Below are 17,731 nucleotides of genomic sequence, written 5' to 3'. Positions count from 1 at the left end.
TACAAACATTATATACCAGAAATTACGTGTGCTATATTTACAATAATGTGCCAGTATCTATCATCTACATTGAACAGTGTGTTCCCAGCCTAAACCAATAGAAAAATGCCAACACTACAGTGAAACATGGAGGGCATGAAGAAGGAGGAAAAGGACAAGACACACCCAATTCCTCCATCTTGTCCCCTCTGAACCCCTAATCTAGAAATCTAAAATTTTACTTTTGCACCCGTGTCACACTTAATTATTACTCTTATCAAACACTCAAAGCTTGTAATTCATTCTGTAAGATTGAAAACTCCTCTCCATGGACAGAGATCACAGACAGTGTCTCTCGGGGCTCTGTACAGGGGGGTTCCTGACCCCCTGCCAGGGTCCCAGACCTGCCAGGGCAGCCAGAGGGAAGCCCTGGATTCCCACAAAAAACAAAACTGTTACTTGATGCTATTACTTTTGTGGATTTGTGTTTGGGAATTGTTCTGGGACTATTTAAAAGGTACTTAACTTCTTTCAAAGATTTTGAAATGGAGATTTTTATGTGTATTTTGAGGTATCAGAAATGCATTACTTTTGGATGGATTTAAATACCTAGAGGAAAAAGCACTATATATAATGGTTTGGAAAGTTTAGGGGCTTTTGGAGGCAAAATAAATAAGCAAACAAGGGATAGCAGTGAATTACTCAGATGCAGTTAGATTTTTTTTTCAGCAGAGTGAAATACCTTTGAAAAAACCACTTCTAGAGTAATTTGGTGCCATCAGATATACTAAAGTACTTTGAAAAGATTACTGGAGTATTTCAAGACAGCATATATATATTGTAAAGCAAAATTTTTGCAGGAACACTTGGATCACATTCCCTGTGCTAATCTGCTGTCTTCCTTTTCTACAAGTATTTTATGATACCTAAATTTGTGTATTTGTTGCTGTATGTTGCACATATGCTGTTTATGAACTAAGCATGTTATTATTTCAGTGGTGCTACCTGCAGTCTTCCGTGCTAATTTTGCCAGCTTTATACATACTGTGTATAGAACTTCTATTCCCTCCTTTCCCCACCTCTACCTCTCCCCCAATATCTTTTGTGATCTGGTTTTTTCAGAGCAAACAGTTGAAATATTAATTATATTCCAATTGCATAAGGCAAACTTAATTCATTTGGACTACTCAGCATTAAAGTGTATTGATCTTAGTCCAGTCAAATGTCTGAACATAGTGAACGAAACTGAGAGAAACTTTTTTACTTCACCTCCTTGTGTTCATGTATTTGTAAGATGTTACATTAATAATGTATGCAAAGGTGCTCAAACACACCGTTTCTTAATTACTCAGTACCCTTGACAATGTCAAGTTTAACCACCTCAGCTTAATGGAATAGAGTGTAAATTACCAAGTATTTTTTTTCTTAAAAGCGTGGCCAAGCGTGGAATAGCACTGGTGATGATTTGTCTCTTCAGTGGCAGATCATATTTAGGCTCCCTGGTTTCTGCTTTCAAAACTGCTGGAATTCTTTCCTATTGATCTGGCTTCCAGAAGGTGAACATGCCACCTGTCTGCCACCTCAGTCTTTAAGCTGTCTGGAATAAAATATCTCAGAACTAGCAGTCATGAAGAATCTCCATCATCAGTGTGTTTGGATTGGTGTGTTGACTGTTGGCAGTTAATTGGATGACTGTCCTTCTAACACCTCCACTGATACAGATTTTCATTATTTTTATTTACACCTCCTCATCAACGTAGATGTTTTCTTTTATTTGGCATAGCTGTTCCACCAACCAACATAGCAACAACGTTGGGAAAGCCAATATGTAGAGAAGAATGAAGCTGCTGCTTAACTAACTGTCTTTGACCAATTTTTTTTTTTTTTTTGTTTAGAAGAAAGAAATGATTGGGTTAATACGATGCTCAATGCCTTGAAATTGCTGCCTGATAATAACTCTCAGTCTCGAAGTTCTGTCACCCCTGAAAAAAGTGGATATCTTGAGCTGAAAGGATACAAAACCAAAATCTTTATTCTACTTCAGGGGAGTACTGTATGGATCTGCAAAAATGAGCAGGTAAATTTTTCATGTGCTTTTTTGTGAATGAAAGCTTATAAAAATGGTTTAAGTAGTGAGTTGGAAATTGATGGCTCTTTGTGAATAGCTGCATTTCAATATAAATGCATATCTCTTTATATGTAGTACTTTATTGATGAAATTCTGAGACGGCTTCACAAAGCAGGCAAAGAATCATTATGTCTGTTTTACAATAGAAAAAAGTGAATATATAGTTAGGTGAAGTGAAAAGCTTTGAGTGTCAAAACATGTTAATGTCAGGGCTGGGATTAATTCACTCTTAAAATGTGGGCCATAAGCACTCAACTTAATCAGACAGCTTATTTTGTGCACTGGTTTCAGTGTTTTATAATACACTGCCCTGGAGAGTGTGCTGTATAGAAGCACATCATGGTATTTAACTGATACTTCAGGGTTATGTTCAGAAATGATGCTCTTTTTGTTTCCAAGAATAGAGACAAGCGAGATTCTGTTGTGCACTGTAATATTTTAAACAAATGCAGTATTAAAAAATGTGAAGTAGGCCTATCTTTTCAACTTCCAAAATCTAGGGCTTTTAGTTTTGTTTTGGGCATTACTATATGATAATATAAAGTGGAATTCTCTAGGGTGCCACAGACAGGGAGTGAACGGGGATTGTTGAGTTCAATGAATAATTGTGTGAACTAGTGGAAGAAAAATTTATTGTAGGGCATTAAATGGCAGGTGCTATTTCTTTGTGAGGCAATTGATTACCCTCAAGTAGCTGGAACCTGGGGTGGCATTGAAGGAGGTGTTTCTACATTCTTGCTATGTTCTGTTTCTTTCCAAGTTGTGTAGAGGCAAATCCCTGTCTCAAGTGTCTCTCTTGGAGTTGATCTCGCTTCCTCTCCTGTTATTCTCTGTGTGAAATTATTTAGGTGTGCTTGAGGGTCCACATAATGTTTGATGTAAAATCTTAGGATTCTTTCCCAGGCTATGGCAGGAAATTAGAGACTGAGAAAGACCTATTTTTCTTTCTACTTACTGTACTTCAAGGAAGTTTTAGTTGTTAGGTACATTCTTTGAGGTCAGTCAACAGCCAAAAAAATCAAGAATGTTGTAATTGGGCTTGCATGGCAAACCTGAGGAGGGACGACCAGCAGAGACAAAGTATGATGAACTGACTACATCATCACCTCTAAGATGGTGAGTGGGGAGGAAGTAGAGAAAATCAGGAGCATAGTTAAGATCATTAAGAAGGGAGGGGTGGGGGAAAGGTATTTTAAGATTTAATTTTATTTCTCAGTGTCCTACTCTGGTTGAATGGGTAATATAAAATAAAGATTAAACTGAGTTGCCCAAGCTGAGTTTGCTTTGCCCATGACAGTAATTGGTGAGTGATCTCACCCTGTCCTTACCTCATCCCTCAATATTTGTTATATTTTCTCTTCCCTGTCCAGTTGAGGAAGTGGGGAGTGATAGAGGAGCTTTGGTGGGCATCTAACATCCATCTAGAATCAACCCACCGCAAACATGATAGAGTTTATGGGTTTATGCTGTTCTGTAACTATAACAAAACTGTAACATAAATTATTTAGATACGTAATATGATACCAAAAGTGTATTTGCTGTCATTTGAATTTAAACCTGCAGCATATGTTCTGCTGAATGCTCATCAAGGAGAGAAATTTGTCTTCATAGCTGAGCACAATACTCTTTATCTATACTGAAATCTTTAGGTCTTATTATTATAATGAATAGGTGACCTGTCAGTTAGTATGTTTATTTAAGATCACAGCTCATCTTTAAGGAGGAACAAAACCAAGATGCAAACACCACCCCTCCTTTCTGAGACCCTGTATTTCACTGAGGTGCTCTTGTGTTTAGAAAGAGAAACTGACTGACTTCATAGTTGTTGCTTGTGAGACTCACATCATGAGTGTGCTCAATGTTACTCTTCTGTCATGGCACTTCCAGGTGTTCTGTCAGTGAGGGTCCATGGAAAGCATTCTCATCCATGAAAATCTTTTTGTAGATGTTTGTTGTTAATGAGCCACTTTTCCTTTCAGGACTTAGGCTTTTTGAATCTTCTGCCCCTGAACATTTTGAGTGGTCCTTGTGAATGTTTTGAGCTTTTTTGGTTAAGGAGTAAAGAGATCCAGACTTGTGGAGGAATTTCTCCTCCAGAGTGATAGGTCATTTGAAATTAATTATGTCCCAAAATTGAGTGTTGCAGTACCAGGCATCAAATTTTTGTTTTTTTCCTTTGTTCTTAGTCTACTTCAATATAATTGTTGGGAGCATTTTTCTTGCCTCCAGTAGTGCTTTGAACTTCCTCTGTTGACATGGGGCACTCCCAGCTGTGCCCACTGTGCTGAGTCAGTTTTTCTGACTGTATGTTGATACAAAACAGAGCTATTTACTCTTGAAGGGTTCTTGATTGCTCTTTTCTGCATTTTCAGAGTGCAGATTAAATGATTCAGATACCCTAAGACTGCTCCCCCCCCCCCACCACTTTGTTTTTGCAGATTTTTTTAAATTATTTTTTGATGTGTGCATGTCTGTTGGTTCTATTGCTTGTGCTGTTGTGTGGCAGTTGTGTATGCTCTGCCCTTTCAACATCATGCATTTCGGAATTGCTTTATCTGATCATGAAAGCATATCCTTATGCAGCCCTTTTAATAGATATTTATTCCCTTCTACTACATGGATGCTCTGCAAAGATCACTGACTGCAGTACAGCAGAAGGCAAACCAAAATCAAGCCATAAAACAGAATGGTTAGAAGTGCTGCCAGCCTGTTACCTCCTCCTGTGTGTATGAAAATTGTAAACAATGGTGCAAAACCATCTTCTTCCCAAAGCTTACATATCTAACCCCCAGAAAATTCAAATGATCCTAAGATATTTATTTGCAAATTCTGCATTTGAACAGTACCCTTTCTTCATGCAATTTCTGGATGTTTGTGAATCAGAAGAAATACCTTTTGTCTTTAGGGTTTCAAAGTCTTTCAAAGCCAAATTCTTTGGCTTCCTGTTGTGTTTTAATTTCAAGTGGAAAACAGAATTATTTTTACTGCAGTACTGAAGAAAACCATCACAATACAGCAATAATCCATTAGAGGGCGCTGTTGATCTAAAAATCCTTCCCTGTCTCAAGTTTGCAGTTGAGCCAGTAATTATTAGGCAAATCTGTCCGGGGATGTCCTCAAATCCTGTTCATATTGGAATTCACATCCACACCAGACTCCCAGAGAGCCTTAGAGGGGTTTATTATAACTGCAGTGCTAAAAGACACCTATTTAGACTTCTTACAATGTTGAAATGAGATTGGATCGAGCTTATTCATTGATTTCTAATAAACCTGATAGAGGAGAGTCTGCTGTTACTTTAAAAAAAAATTCTTCAGTGTTAAAAGTGAAGAAGATCCTAAGGCAAATGCCAAATTGTAACTTTACCATCATGAACTTTGTGAAGTTCAGATTGAGATCAGAACATCATGTCTCAGGCCTCTTTCTAGTTAAAAAGTGATTGGTTTAGCTTGAACTTGTGGCAGTGATATAGTGCTAGTACAAAACCATCAATTTCTTTGACTCATGTAGTGTAAATTTCTTAAACTTCTTCTCTTGAGCAAAAGTGAAAAGTAAATCGTACTGGATCAATTTGTTCAACCTGCAGCTTGCTGAAATTCCCATTTCTGTTTCAAAGTCATTCGTGTTTGAATAAAAACACGTAATCTGATCATTCATGGCAGTTCAAACATTGGCTTGAAATGTCAGTCTGAGGTGGCAGTGCCGACCTTCCCTTGGTTGCCATCAGAAGGGCTCTAACAAATGCTTGTCTGGTCTGCTTGAATATATCCCCTTTGTTAGGCTGTATTTAAGATTTACTGGTATCTAATGTCAAGGAGAGCCTAAGTGTCATAATTTTTGCGCTAGAATTTGACTTTGAAAAGAGAAATCAGGATATTCTTGTTACTGCTTTGGGTGGTTAGATCTATTTAGCTAGGATATTTGAGGAAACTTTGCCAAATGTAAAGATGGGGGACTGGTGCAGTAATAATTTGTAACATGCTTTCTCCATGCCTGACTTCAAGTTAAAGCTACAATGGTTATGAGTATTCTCTCTGTTATGCATATGCAATAATTACATTACTTATTAAAAACCTCTTGTTTTATTTTGGGTCAATATTCATATTGATTTCAGAGGGTATTTTGTTTTGTGAAAGATTTAAATGATTTGCTCTGTGGCAGATGGAAATGTTTATTCATGTTGAATGACCAGTAAGGGTGCCTAGTAATTTTAATTTCATCTGTAATGCTAATGGTGCATTTAAAGCAAAACTGGACAATACCAAATGATGGATTACAAGAAGAGATATTAAATAGGCAGAAAGTGGCAAAGGGAGGGATAATGTAGAGGGCTGATACAAGGACAGCTGAAAGGACAAGCCAAAGCTGATGCTTGAGATTGGCATCTTGGAAGAGAGGAAGTGATGTGAATGTCAGTGGAAGGAAGCAGAAGGGATGTGTGCATGAATCTCTGTCTGTGTAAGAGCAGAGATATGTTCTTATCTGTGTTAGGAAATACATGCTTAAAGTGGAGCATTATTGAGCAATTTGATCTAGTGAAAGATGCCTCTGTTGGGTACGTTTTTCAGGGGGATTGCATTAGATAATCTTTAAAGGTCTCCTCTAACCCAAACCATTCTATGAAACTATGAAATACAGTGCTAGAGACATCGTGGTTAGGATTCAGGGGCAGACTTGGAAGTCTTTTGGTATATAGCAATGGGAATCTGTAATGATACTCTGCAAAGGGGATTGTTTCTCCTGGTTTTGCCTGGAGAAAATGGAATCCTGATTAATAATCAAGAACATGATGAATGAGAGAGAAACTCTTTTAAAAAGAAGTGTCTCTTAAGAACAGTCAAAAGTGTTTAACAATGAAAGTTACCAAAGAAGAACACTTAAATAAAGTCCTGAAGATGAGTAGTAATGATTGGTTGTCATGCTAAAGCATAATGAGACATTCTTTTTAATGTATGCAGATTCTTTGGTGTATCATCATGATTATATTTGTGAATATTATGAGTACAAGGTGATGGAAACAGCAATACAAGAGAAAACTGGGGAGAGGAGTTGAATGCATGTTTAGCAGAAAGGAAAAGTTACAAGTTTTGGGATCTAACGAGGAACCCTGAGAAAAGCAAATGAGCTCTGAGAAGGCTAGGGAAAAAGGGGAGTAAAGGGGGAAGAAGAAGACTGTTTAGATGGCTGATAGAGAAGGAAGAGAAGTGCCTGGTGTGTATGGGGTGTGGCAGTGGAAGGAGGGATTACTGAGAATGAGACAGCAAGAAGCAGCGCAGTCCTTGTAAGTGTGTTTCTTCATTTCCCCATTCTTATCCCACATCCTCATCTCCCTTGTCCCAAAAACATGTGTGCTTTTAGAGATTTTATGATGAAAAACTGTTCTTTGTAATAACTGGGAAATTCTAAAGAAACTGTGATGTACTTGATTGCTAGTGCAGACTGTGATCAAACATGATTTCAAACATACAACTGAGCTTGTCCTGGAATGCCTTAAACAGAGGTAACACAAAAACAAATGAACATTTGCTCTTAGTTTTTTGATTCATTACTGGTTTGCTCTTCCTTCATAACAATACAAATCTCAGCAAATGTTAAAAAGCAAAAACAGAACAACCCAAAAATATACCAAACACATTGGAGGGGGAAAGACTAACATGAAGAAGTGTTTTAAGGCAAAATACTGTGATACTTTGGTAACTTGTAGTGGAATTGAATGATCCAGCCTCTTTTAAATATAGTTGTTTTCATCAAGGTGTAGTTGGGATGATAGATTAAGGTCACATCCCTAATTTTCTAGCAGTTCCTTGCAAAAAATTCTTTCAGATTTTCCACACTCAAAAGCATAGCAACAATCAATTGCTGTACATGAAATAAGAAACAAGTGAACAGGAAACAATTTGAATGGTGTGAGAAAGCTTTAAATCTTTTGTTCTTGGTTGTTATAATAAGAAATTAATGATTACAAGAAATCATGTCAAGTGGGGAAAAGATTTGTTTTTATGACAATTACTTCTTCAGTTTTAAACTAATTGCACCCCCAATTAAAAAAAAAAAAAAAAAAGATTTAAAACAATATGCTGCTAAAGTGGTTCAATCAGAGAAGTAAAGCGTGTAAATGGCCAACTTCATAGGGGAGATCTTCATTTATTCTAGGTTGTGGAAAATATTAAAGAACACAGAGAGGGGCATAAAAAGGACTTCTGTCCAAAAAAAAAAAAGTGGGAGTTAGTTTAAGTTCTTCTATGTGCAGCTAAACTTTGAGGATTTTTTTCGTGCTCATTTGTTCTTGCGCTAAGATCTTGTTGAGATGTAACTACACCTAAAGCAGTCATGAAACATGGTAAAAAGCCTAATGCTTCCGCAATGATAAAAAGCTTCCTGATTAATCTGATTTGGAGTAAAGTTGTCAGTTTTCAGTAATGCTCCATCAAGCTTTATGGATGACTAATATATATATATAACTACCTACCTTAATCGCTTAAAAATTAACTGTGAAGAAAAATGGGATTTGTTTGAATATAATGAAGATTTTACATAGTGGCAGAGCACACACATAAGCAGTAGAAGCAGGTTTCAGGTCTACTTGCCATAAGGTTTTGACACAATTAATGCAATGTTGGGGAAATCATTTACTTCTAAGAGTACTGGAATTTCCCAAAACTGCTGTCCATTGCTATATATGTTGCTCATTTTTAAGAACTGCTACCTTGGCTTCGAATCCCATGGTAAAATAATGTATTAGATCAAAATAAAGCCCTAAATAGAGCAACCCAGAGCATTGTTATGGGAACATTCTTTTATAATTGTAGACTGGGTTTGCATTTATCTTTTTATTTTTATTTTAAATCACATGAGAAAGTTATTTCTGCATTCAACTAATCAGCAAGGTTGTATAATCGGCATATATCTGTATATATACACACTTAAATAACAAAGTCGTCTTTTTTTGTATGTGTGTGCAACAAGAAAGTTTGAGGCGACAATGAAACTGAAAAAGAAAGTATTTTTCAAGAGCACTTGGATCTCTCTTCTTTCAGTAGCTTGATATACTGCTGAATTAAATGCAGCTAGAACACTATTTTATTTCTGTTTAATTGTAGACATATTAGTCAGCTCTCATAGGAAACATGCTGAATAACTAGTCAGTAACTTTGGTTTGGTTTTTCTCTTTTAAATTGAAGGTAATGTAAAACCAATTTTCCACATTCCTGTGTTATTTCTATGCATTTGTCACATTTGGTTTAGTTTACTGATTACTTTCTTTCCTCAGCTTTTTTTTCCTATACTTTATTTCAATCATTAAACTAATTAGCATAGCTAAAATATTAATACTTACATAAAATTACATGGCTGTTACAGCAGTGAAGACCAGAGCATTTCTGAGGTATTGTTGACAACATATCTTCACAGAAATATTCGTCCCACAAACTTGGGTACAAACATGCTAAGATCATCCTAGAATCATCATAAAATGGCTTGGGTTGGAAGGTACCTCAAAGGTCATCTAGTTCAAGCCTCCCTGCCATGGACAGGGATGCCACCCTCTAGACCAGGGTGCTCAAAAATCCAACCAACCGACCCACCCAGCCTTTAAGACTTCCAGGGATGGGGCATCCATAGCTTCTCTAGACAACCTGTTCCAGTGCCTCACCACTTTGACAATAAAGAATTTCTTTCTAATATCTGGTGTAAACCTACTCTCTTTCACTTTGGATCCATTCCCCCTTGTTCTGTCACTACGTGCTATTGTAAAAAGTCCTTGTCCATCCTTCTTTAGATACTGAAAGGCTGCAGTTAGAGTCACCCTAGAGCCTTCTCTTCTTCAGGCTGAACAATTCCAGTTCTCTCAGCCTTCCCTCACAGGAGGTGCTCCATCGCTATAATCAGCTTGGTGGCCCTCCTTCAACAGGTCTGTGTCCTGCCTGTGCTGGGACCCCAGAGGTGGCTGCAGCACTGCAGGTGGGCTCTCAGCAGAGCAGAGCAGAGGGACAGAATCCCCTCCCTCCCCTGCTGCCCACAGGGCTCTGGGTGCAGCCCAGGACACGTTTGGCTCTCTGGGCTGTGAATGCCATGGCTGGGTCATGTCCAGCCTCTCACCCACAGCACCACCAAATCCTCCTTGGCAGGGCTGCTCTGGATCTGTTCATCCCCCAGCCTGTGTTGATACTGGGGGTTGTCCTGACGCAGATGTAGCACCCTGCTTGATCTCATTAAACCTCATAAGATTCCCATGCACCCACTTCTCAAGTTTGCCCAGGCCCTTCTGGATACCATCCTGTTGCTTGAGAGTTTCAACTGCACCACTCAACTTGATGTCATCCTCAAATTTGCTGAGGATGTATTTGATCGCTTCATCTATGTAATTAATGAAGATATTAAGTAACACTGGTCCCAGTACGGTCCCTGAGGGGCGCCACTTTTCACTGATGTCCAGTACGTGTCTGAGCCATTGACCAGTACCCTCTTGATGTGATGTTCCAGCCAGTTCCTTACCTGCTGAACAGTCCACTCATCAGATCAGGGGCTCTGCAATTTCAAGAAGAGATGCTGTGGGTACTGTGTCAAAGGCTTTACAGAAACTCAGAAAAATGCTATCTGCGACTCTTCCCTTGTCCACTGATGTAGTCATTCCATCATAGAAGGCCACTAGGTTACTTAGGCAAGACTTTTCATTGATGAAGGGAAGCTGGCTGTCTCAAATCTCAATCTTCTCTTCATCTGTTGTCACCAGACTTCCTTGATAGTGTATATGAATTCCATATCATAATTAGTTAAAAATACTGTAATATGCTATTGCAAATTTTTGTTTAGTATATAAATTCTGTTACAAATTTGCCAGGTTTGAAATCCATTACAACTCAAATAAGTAGATGTGGTTTCTGAAATCAGTCTATACTTCCTGTGGCAGAGCTCAGACAAGTAATGTTACAGAAGGATATTTTTCGTTTTTGGTACATTGCCTACATGATAAAGGACTAAGTTGTATGGATATCCTTCTGTGCAAGGTAACAGGTGGGGTTATTCTTTTTTCCAGACTGAAGGGGAAAAGCAATATTGCTGAAGACTAGGATTTGCCTAATCTATGACAAGTATCATCAGATGAGCACTGGCAGTCACTTTATGATGGTTAAAATTTTCTCCTTGGTTGCAAAACGAAATAAAATGGATTCGTGTGCACCAGCAGGAGACCAAAGAACATGTCTGCAATTCATTAATGTGCCCTGTAGCTAACACTGTAATGTTTAGAACTCTAAGCACTTGAAAGTAAGTGATTGATCATAATGCATTTAGCTTGCATTAGCTGATCATGCAGGAAATGCATGTGTTCATAAAGACAACAGTTTTGGCATTCATGGATTTCTGTAGTTAATCAGTGGTGATTTTTGAGACTGGGTGGTCTTACTTCAATCTCTGTTGAAGATCAGAGTAAGGACCATTACAACTTTTTGAAAATACCCAGAGTTTGTAGTACCCTCTCCCCTTTTTTCCCTCTTCATATTTTTTCAGCTTCCACCCCTTTTTGTACAAATGCTTAATTCAACATAGACACTTGCTCCAAAACTGTTCTTTTCTGCACAGCGTGAGCTGGAAATGGGAACAGCAGTGTTGGTGGCAGTGCAGAGAGAGTAGGCTGGAGTTGCTATTAGACTACTAAATAATTAGGCCATTGGAGTTTTTGTTAGTTATGCGAAGTGAATAGTTTAAAATAAGAATTTTAGAGATTATCCTTAAAATACTAAGATCCTTAATATCATTGTAGCTCAAGTGACATTTTAGTATTTTTGGGCCATAAATATTTTATTTTTCTTCAACTGTGCTGGTTTCTTTATGTTTTTTGATGCAGTATGGTATTGTTCGGGTAATAAACATTATTTTTGATACTCCACTATCTTATATCTACAAATTTTATTCTAAATAAATGAACCATCCTTATAGTAAAGGAAGAGAATTTATGATTTAAAGCTTAGTATGAATGTGGGGAATACCCTAGTGTGCTTTCTCAGCAATAATTTGTGTCCCTAGTTAATAAATTGCTAGGCCAACAAATTTGAACTTAATCAACTCAGACTGAATTCTTAGTACATGGAACACTTCAATGTCATGGTTATTAAATGAAATTCTCTCTCTCAAATATTTTGCATACAAAGTAACATCTTTTTAGGGATGGCATGTTTAAATCTCATTCATTAAAAAGCAGTATCTTAGATATATTTCCAGAAAACTTATCTCAAAAGTTGCTTCCATCTCAGCATGTGGGCCAGGACCCCTCAGAGATCAATCAGAATGACTGATTGATATCTAATGCTTTTAAAAAAACAGGTGAAAAATCTTACATGCACTGAACTGCTGAAAAAAATCAAGTTTTGTTGCCTTCACTTAGGATGGAAGGTTGTCAAAACATTTGTCTGTGGTCATCCAGAGAACCATTTGAACAGGCCTGGACAATGGTTGAAAGAAAAATCTATTCAGGAAAATATATGGAAAGCTATGATTCAGGAAATAAATGTAGAAATAATCTTGCATGTATTGTGAGTCATGCATTAGTATGTTTTGAGCATTTCAAATAATTTTTGTTTGGTTTGCCTTGTTTTTCTTGGTTCTTTTTTTCCTCTTGGTCGACCATTTTATTGTACCACTGTGGCATATTCAATAAAATTACTTGGAAAATAAAAAGCTGACCCAAATAATGCAATGGCTGAGGAATGTGTTTTACTCATGGAAATAAACACTTTCACTGTTGACTTTGTTTATCCTTTTAGGGATTCTGGTATGTGGCATTTAATTATTACATTAAATAGATTTTATGTCCATTTCTTGTTTAAGGTGAGTTAGACTATTAAAAAAATAGTACATAAAGCTCCTGCTGCTGTCTGTGTGTATATCTCTTTTTCAGTTATTGCAAAACTGTTTGTCTTGTACCAGCCGATGTTTCCAAATTGTAGGTATTTCTATGCTCCGTAGGCAGGCAGAGAGGAGTCTGTATCCACTATACTGCATTTGCCCACATTTAAGACCAGTATGCAGACCTGTGTTAGAGCTACAGAAGTGAGGTTTAAAAAAGATTTGAAGCAGAGTGGCTGCATTGGTATAATAAATATGGCTTTGTGTCCTGTTTCCTGGTTCACAATCAGCCTGTCTGGCACTAGGATGTTGTATGTATGATGCTTTTTTCAGCCAAGGGCTGTTATTCCTTGCCATGGGGTCATAAAGAAGTTCAAAGGCAGATAAAATGACAGCAGTCAGCAACAGCAGCTCAGTTCCTGCAACACAGGAGTAATTGCAGCCCATTATTATAATTGGCTGTCGCTTCTTTCCCCTGAAGGAACTGAGCAGCTGCCAGTTAAGTGAGCTGCAAGAAAACTGATGAGATGGGAGATGGGGGTCATAACAAAAGTTGAGAAACTGATCAAGGCGAAATTCATTAGCCCCGAGTAGCTCTAAGGGAAGAGAAGGAGACAGTGCTGTGACTCGTCATTACCAATGCCCATGTGGGAGATGGAGTCTGACTTCCAGGTTGGTTTGTTTCACCTTGCACTTCTTTTTTCACAAAGAGAAGCAAGGGCCAGTCTATGATCTTTCATCTTATTTTGTACAAAAGAAGCCACACAGCAGAAGGGAGGAACCTCTGTATGGGACTTACCTAGACAGGGTTTATTTCAGCCTGAATAAGTGCATCAGTCGGTTTTTTGTGTGTGCTGCAGGTAAAAAGGGGATGGCCTACAACTTGTTTGGTTTTGTTTAACAACAATGTGCAGTGGGATGATCCTTAGGTACTTGCTTATGGTAAATATATGCAATTAGCAGTGTGAAACTTGTGTCTTGATTGGTGTTCTCAGCAATAAATGCTAATGTAGAAATGGTAGCATGACATAGAATGAAAAGGTTACATCTACACAAGCTGTGTTTCAGACTGTTTCTTCATCTGTCTCTCATTGATGTGATACGGAATATCAGAAACATATTTCTTAATATGTACAAGTGGAGAATAGGGGGAATTGTACAGGGAGAAGAAAAAGTAAAGGTTAATAGAGTGCACTGTAGATACAAAACCAGAGGATGTTATCACAGTTCTGTGTGATTCTGTGGTGCTCTTCAGGTCTTCTAATTGTGCAGATCTTTTATCCTCACACCTAAATTTCATTCTTCTGTACTGCATATAGATCTATTTTAAAATAAACCTGAAGAGGCATGTGCAAATTTTGTTGTAGCTGCTTGTCTTTTTAAATATAAAAGTTAAAGATGCATTGCATTTTCAGTATTTATGGGGCCGTATAAAGAAAGCTGTTTCTTGTAGGATCTATACACAGATACCTGGGGAGAATTTTATCTTTGAATGGCAATTGGAGCTTTGCCATTCATGTCAATTGCTGCCTTTTCATTTTAGTGCAGTATTTTGTTTCATTTCTGAATTCTTCTTCATTCTAGTTTCTTAAATGACACGTTTTTGCTGAGACAATATAGCTTCTTGTAAGTTCAGTGTGTTTCCAGATTGCAGTTGCCCGTTCCTACTGTTATAGAAGGGTTTTCTCGTAGATTTCCTGTTCTTAAAAATCATTGTAGCATGTTACAGCTCTCCCCACCCACAAATGGTACAAAAAGCTGCTGCTGGGTTTCTGAATATCCTAAATTGGAGTGATTTTGTAATTCTAGTTCTATATTTACTGTTTGTGACATTCTCTTTTATGTGTTGTCCTGATCAAGTCATTGCAATTTTGATGCAACTTGTGTGTGATGAGATGCATCTGCATGGTTTCAGTTATGAGCCAGTGTTTTTAACACTGTGCTTCCCCATGACATGATGTGGGTTTGGTTTGCTGCTCTCTCAGTCAGGACGTTGCTTTATGAGCAGTCTGTAAATCAGTGCTTCCCTGTTTGCTTTGGTCACTTTCCCTGAACAAATTGCCACTACAGGTGCTGCTCTTCACTAACCACTGATTTGTAAAGGCATCTTGACTAATCTTAAGATAGCAATATGTGTTTCAGAAATTGCTATTTTGTTATTACTGTGTGATTTTGAAGGCTATTCTAGCACAACATCTGGGAAAAAAAGAAGTTGTAGTCTAGGCCTGTTGCCCCTACTCAAGAATGTGTTGTCAGGCAAGAGTTAACATTGCTGTTGACGAGTTTAGATTTTTCAGTTTCTCATTAAATTCAGGTGAGTGAGATTTATTTCTTGCTTGTAAAGATTTGGGCATGAGTGAGACACTGGAGAAGTGAAAAGAATGTAGTAAACAGGTGGAATCAGTATGCTACAAAGGAGCCATGTATCTGTAGCTTATTTTGGGTCCTAAAAGACCTTCCTGTATTGTTCAGGGGGTGACAGCAAGAAGCTTAAAGAAACAAGCAGAAGATAAATGTGTAAATAGGGATAATTTGTTAAAGATTTAATTTTTACTGTTCTCTCTATTAACTGCCTGTCTAGGAGTAACACAGAGTATAAAGTTTATTTGAAAGATGTATGGGGAGGGCTTTTTTTAAAGGATTTTGGTTTCTTTCTAACCTGCAATCTGTTGAAGTACATTTTTTAGGGAATGGTTGCTCTCTATTTTTACAGATAATTTGTCCTTTTCTGTTAGATATTAGTCTTTGCTCCTCATTATGAAGAAAACTATTTCATTGAAAGCTTGAATTTATTTTTACAAAAGGTGCTGTTAGCTCAAAATTTCTGATGGGAGGTGATATTAATAAAAAAATTAGATTACATTCATGATGATGAATACATTTTGTTTGTTTGGAAGGGCATATTAATTCTACACACAGAAACATATTTTAGATATTTTAGAGCTGGATCCTTATTTAGATGTGATAGTTGCCCATCTTAACTTTGATCATTGTAAAATCAAAATTAAAAAAAAGTCACTAAAATCAAATGGCAATGGCTTTTACATGGACTCATAATAAAATTTATTTACAATGGATTTACTAAGAATTCAGTAATCTCTGTAAGTATTTAACACTGTAAGCACTTCAGTATTTAGGTAATGAGAATGCTTATTTGTAAACTGTATTAATTTTTGAAACTCTCTTTTATATTTACTTTTATACTAACTTTTTTTTTAATGTGGATTCACTACCTTCATGGCATAAAGCCTAGTCAAGTATGAAAGTGAATAGCTGCTAAGCAGTAGTTGTATGCATGTCCATAAGTGATTTTGCTTTACAAAATTCAGAACAGTTTCTCTGCATTTATCTGCTATTTTCGTCTTTGTTTGTCACACAGAAACAAATTAGTATGAGTGAATCTGAAGTCAGCAGAAGAAAATATTTTCTTTATAAGCAAAAACAAAGAAACCAGTCCTTCAGATAAACAAAACCCCAAACTCACCCCACTCTATTTTTGGACGAACTAAATTTGAGGAGGATATCTTCCCAGGAGACATAATACTGAAATGAATGAGTGAGTTAGGAAGGATTTGGCTGATAAAAAGCTGTGGTGCAGCGTTGCTGTTGTCATGGCATCAGCCCTCACTTGGTCCAGGAACAGAAGAATGTATGGCAAAAATGTCAGTGCTGCTGTCCCTTCACTGTTTTAGAATAAGTGTCACAGGAGTGGGAAGAATTCACAAATCATAATATGATCTCCTTAGGTTTCTGTTTCTAGGCATTAGTTGTAAGTTTATACTTCACACTGGCTTCTAGAAAAGGTCTGAACTTCCATTAAGTCTGACACATTCTTCAAAGTTGATGAATATGTATGCAAACTCTCAAAATTTAGATCTACTAAATATTTATTTCTGTATTTCACAAGGTAAAACAGTATCTTTTTTGTTCAGGTAGTCCAAAAATTTCCGAATTTCAAATTTTAAACAAATACAAAATTTTATGGCATTTGATGTTTCTTTCCTGCAAAGGTGAACATTTATTAAATAGATGAGAGTTTATGCTGTTTGGCCAAAAGCTTTTGTGAGGGTCTATACTCTCCATGGCTATTTATTTTTCCTTTTAAATTTAAGATTATAATGTCAGCTGTTAAAGTGAAACATTTTTCTTCATGGCTCTCCAAGCAGAAGGTGTCTAAAATCTCCCAAGCTGGAAAAAGTGGTTAGCACAGTTCAGAGCTCTCCATGTTTCATGTAATTCATTCATTTATTCTTATAAGGAGTGTGGGGGTGTCTGTGTTTTCAATATACATCATCTCAAAAGAGTAATTCAGTTTGATAGGAATAGAAATTTAAACTGCTCATTTTATCAACATCAGCTGGAAAAATCGCATAGGGATCCAGTTATGATAAAATGGGGAATGTTTGGAATATATTCAGATAGCCATAAATACATTTTTTTTAAAGATGTGAAAATGTTTATGATAATTAGTGCTTTGTATGATACTCTAAAAGCTGTTGAAACTTTTTAAAAAAATAATTTCCTTTTGTAATTGTTTTGAGCCGTGCAGATTACTTGGAAATTTGGTTTGTGAATAAAAAAAACTTTCGAAAACTTTCTCCATCAGGAAATGCTATTTTTGTTTGTGGTTATTGAAATATTATAAATTATGTTAGTTATCAATTATTTATACTTGTGCATTATCACATAATAGAATTAAATTTAAATTTATTAAAGAAGGAGGTAGTAAATAAAATAAGAAGTCTTCATATTTACTGTGAGGTCGGTTTGTCTTAACACCTT

General features: G+C 36.9%; 1 protein-coding gene across 3 annotated transcripts in view; it reads left to right on the top strand.

Moving 5' to 3' along the window:
* Positions 1-17,731, top strand: part of ARAP2 (ArfGAP with RhoGAP domain, ankyrin repeat and PH domain 2) — a 117,624-nt gene that overhangs the window by 29,207 nt on the left and 70,686 nt on the right. For all 3 annotated transcript variants that reach the window (XM_072928059.1, XM_072928060.1, XM_072928061.1), the window contains exon 9: positions 1,875-2,056. In XM_072928059.1, the coding sequence (XP_072784160.1) occupies positions 1,875-2,056 (182 nt within the window). The remainder of the gene's footprint in view (positions 1-1,874; positions 2,057-17,731) is intronic.

Source organism: Taeniopygia guttata, chromosome 4 (genome assembly GCF_048771995.1).
Source record: "Taeniopygia guttata chromosome 4, bTaeGut7.mat, whole genome shotgun sequence".
NCBI lineage: Eukaryota > Metazoa > Chordata > Aves > Passeriformes > Estrildidae > Taeniopygia > Taeniopygia guttata.
The sequence above is the reverse complement of the archived record's forward strand: the minus strand, read 5'-3'. Positions and strand labels throughout refer to the sequence as shown.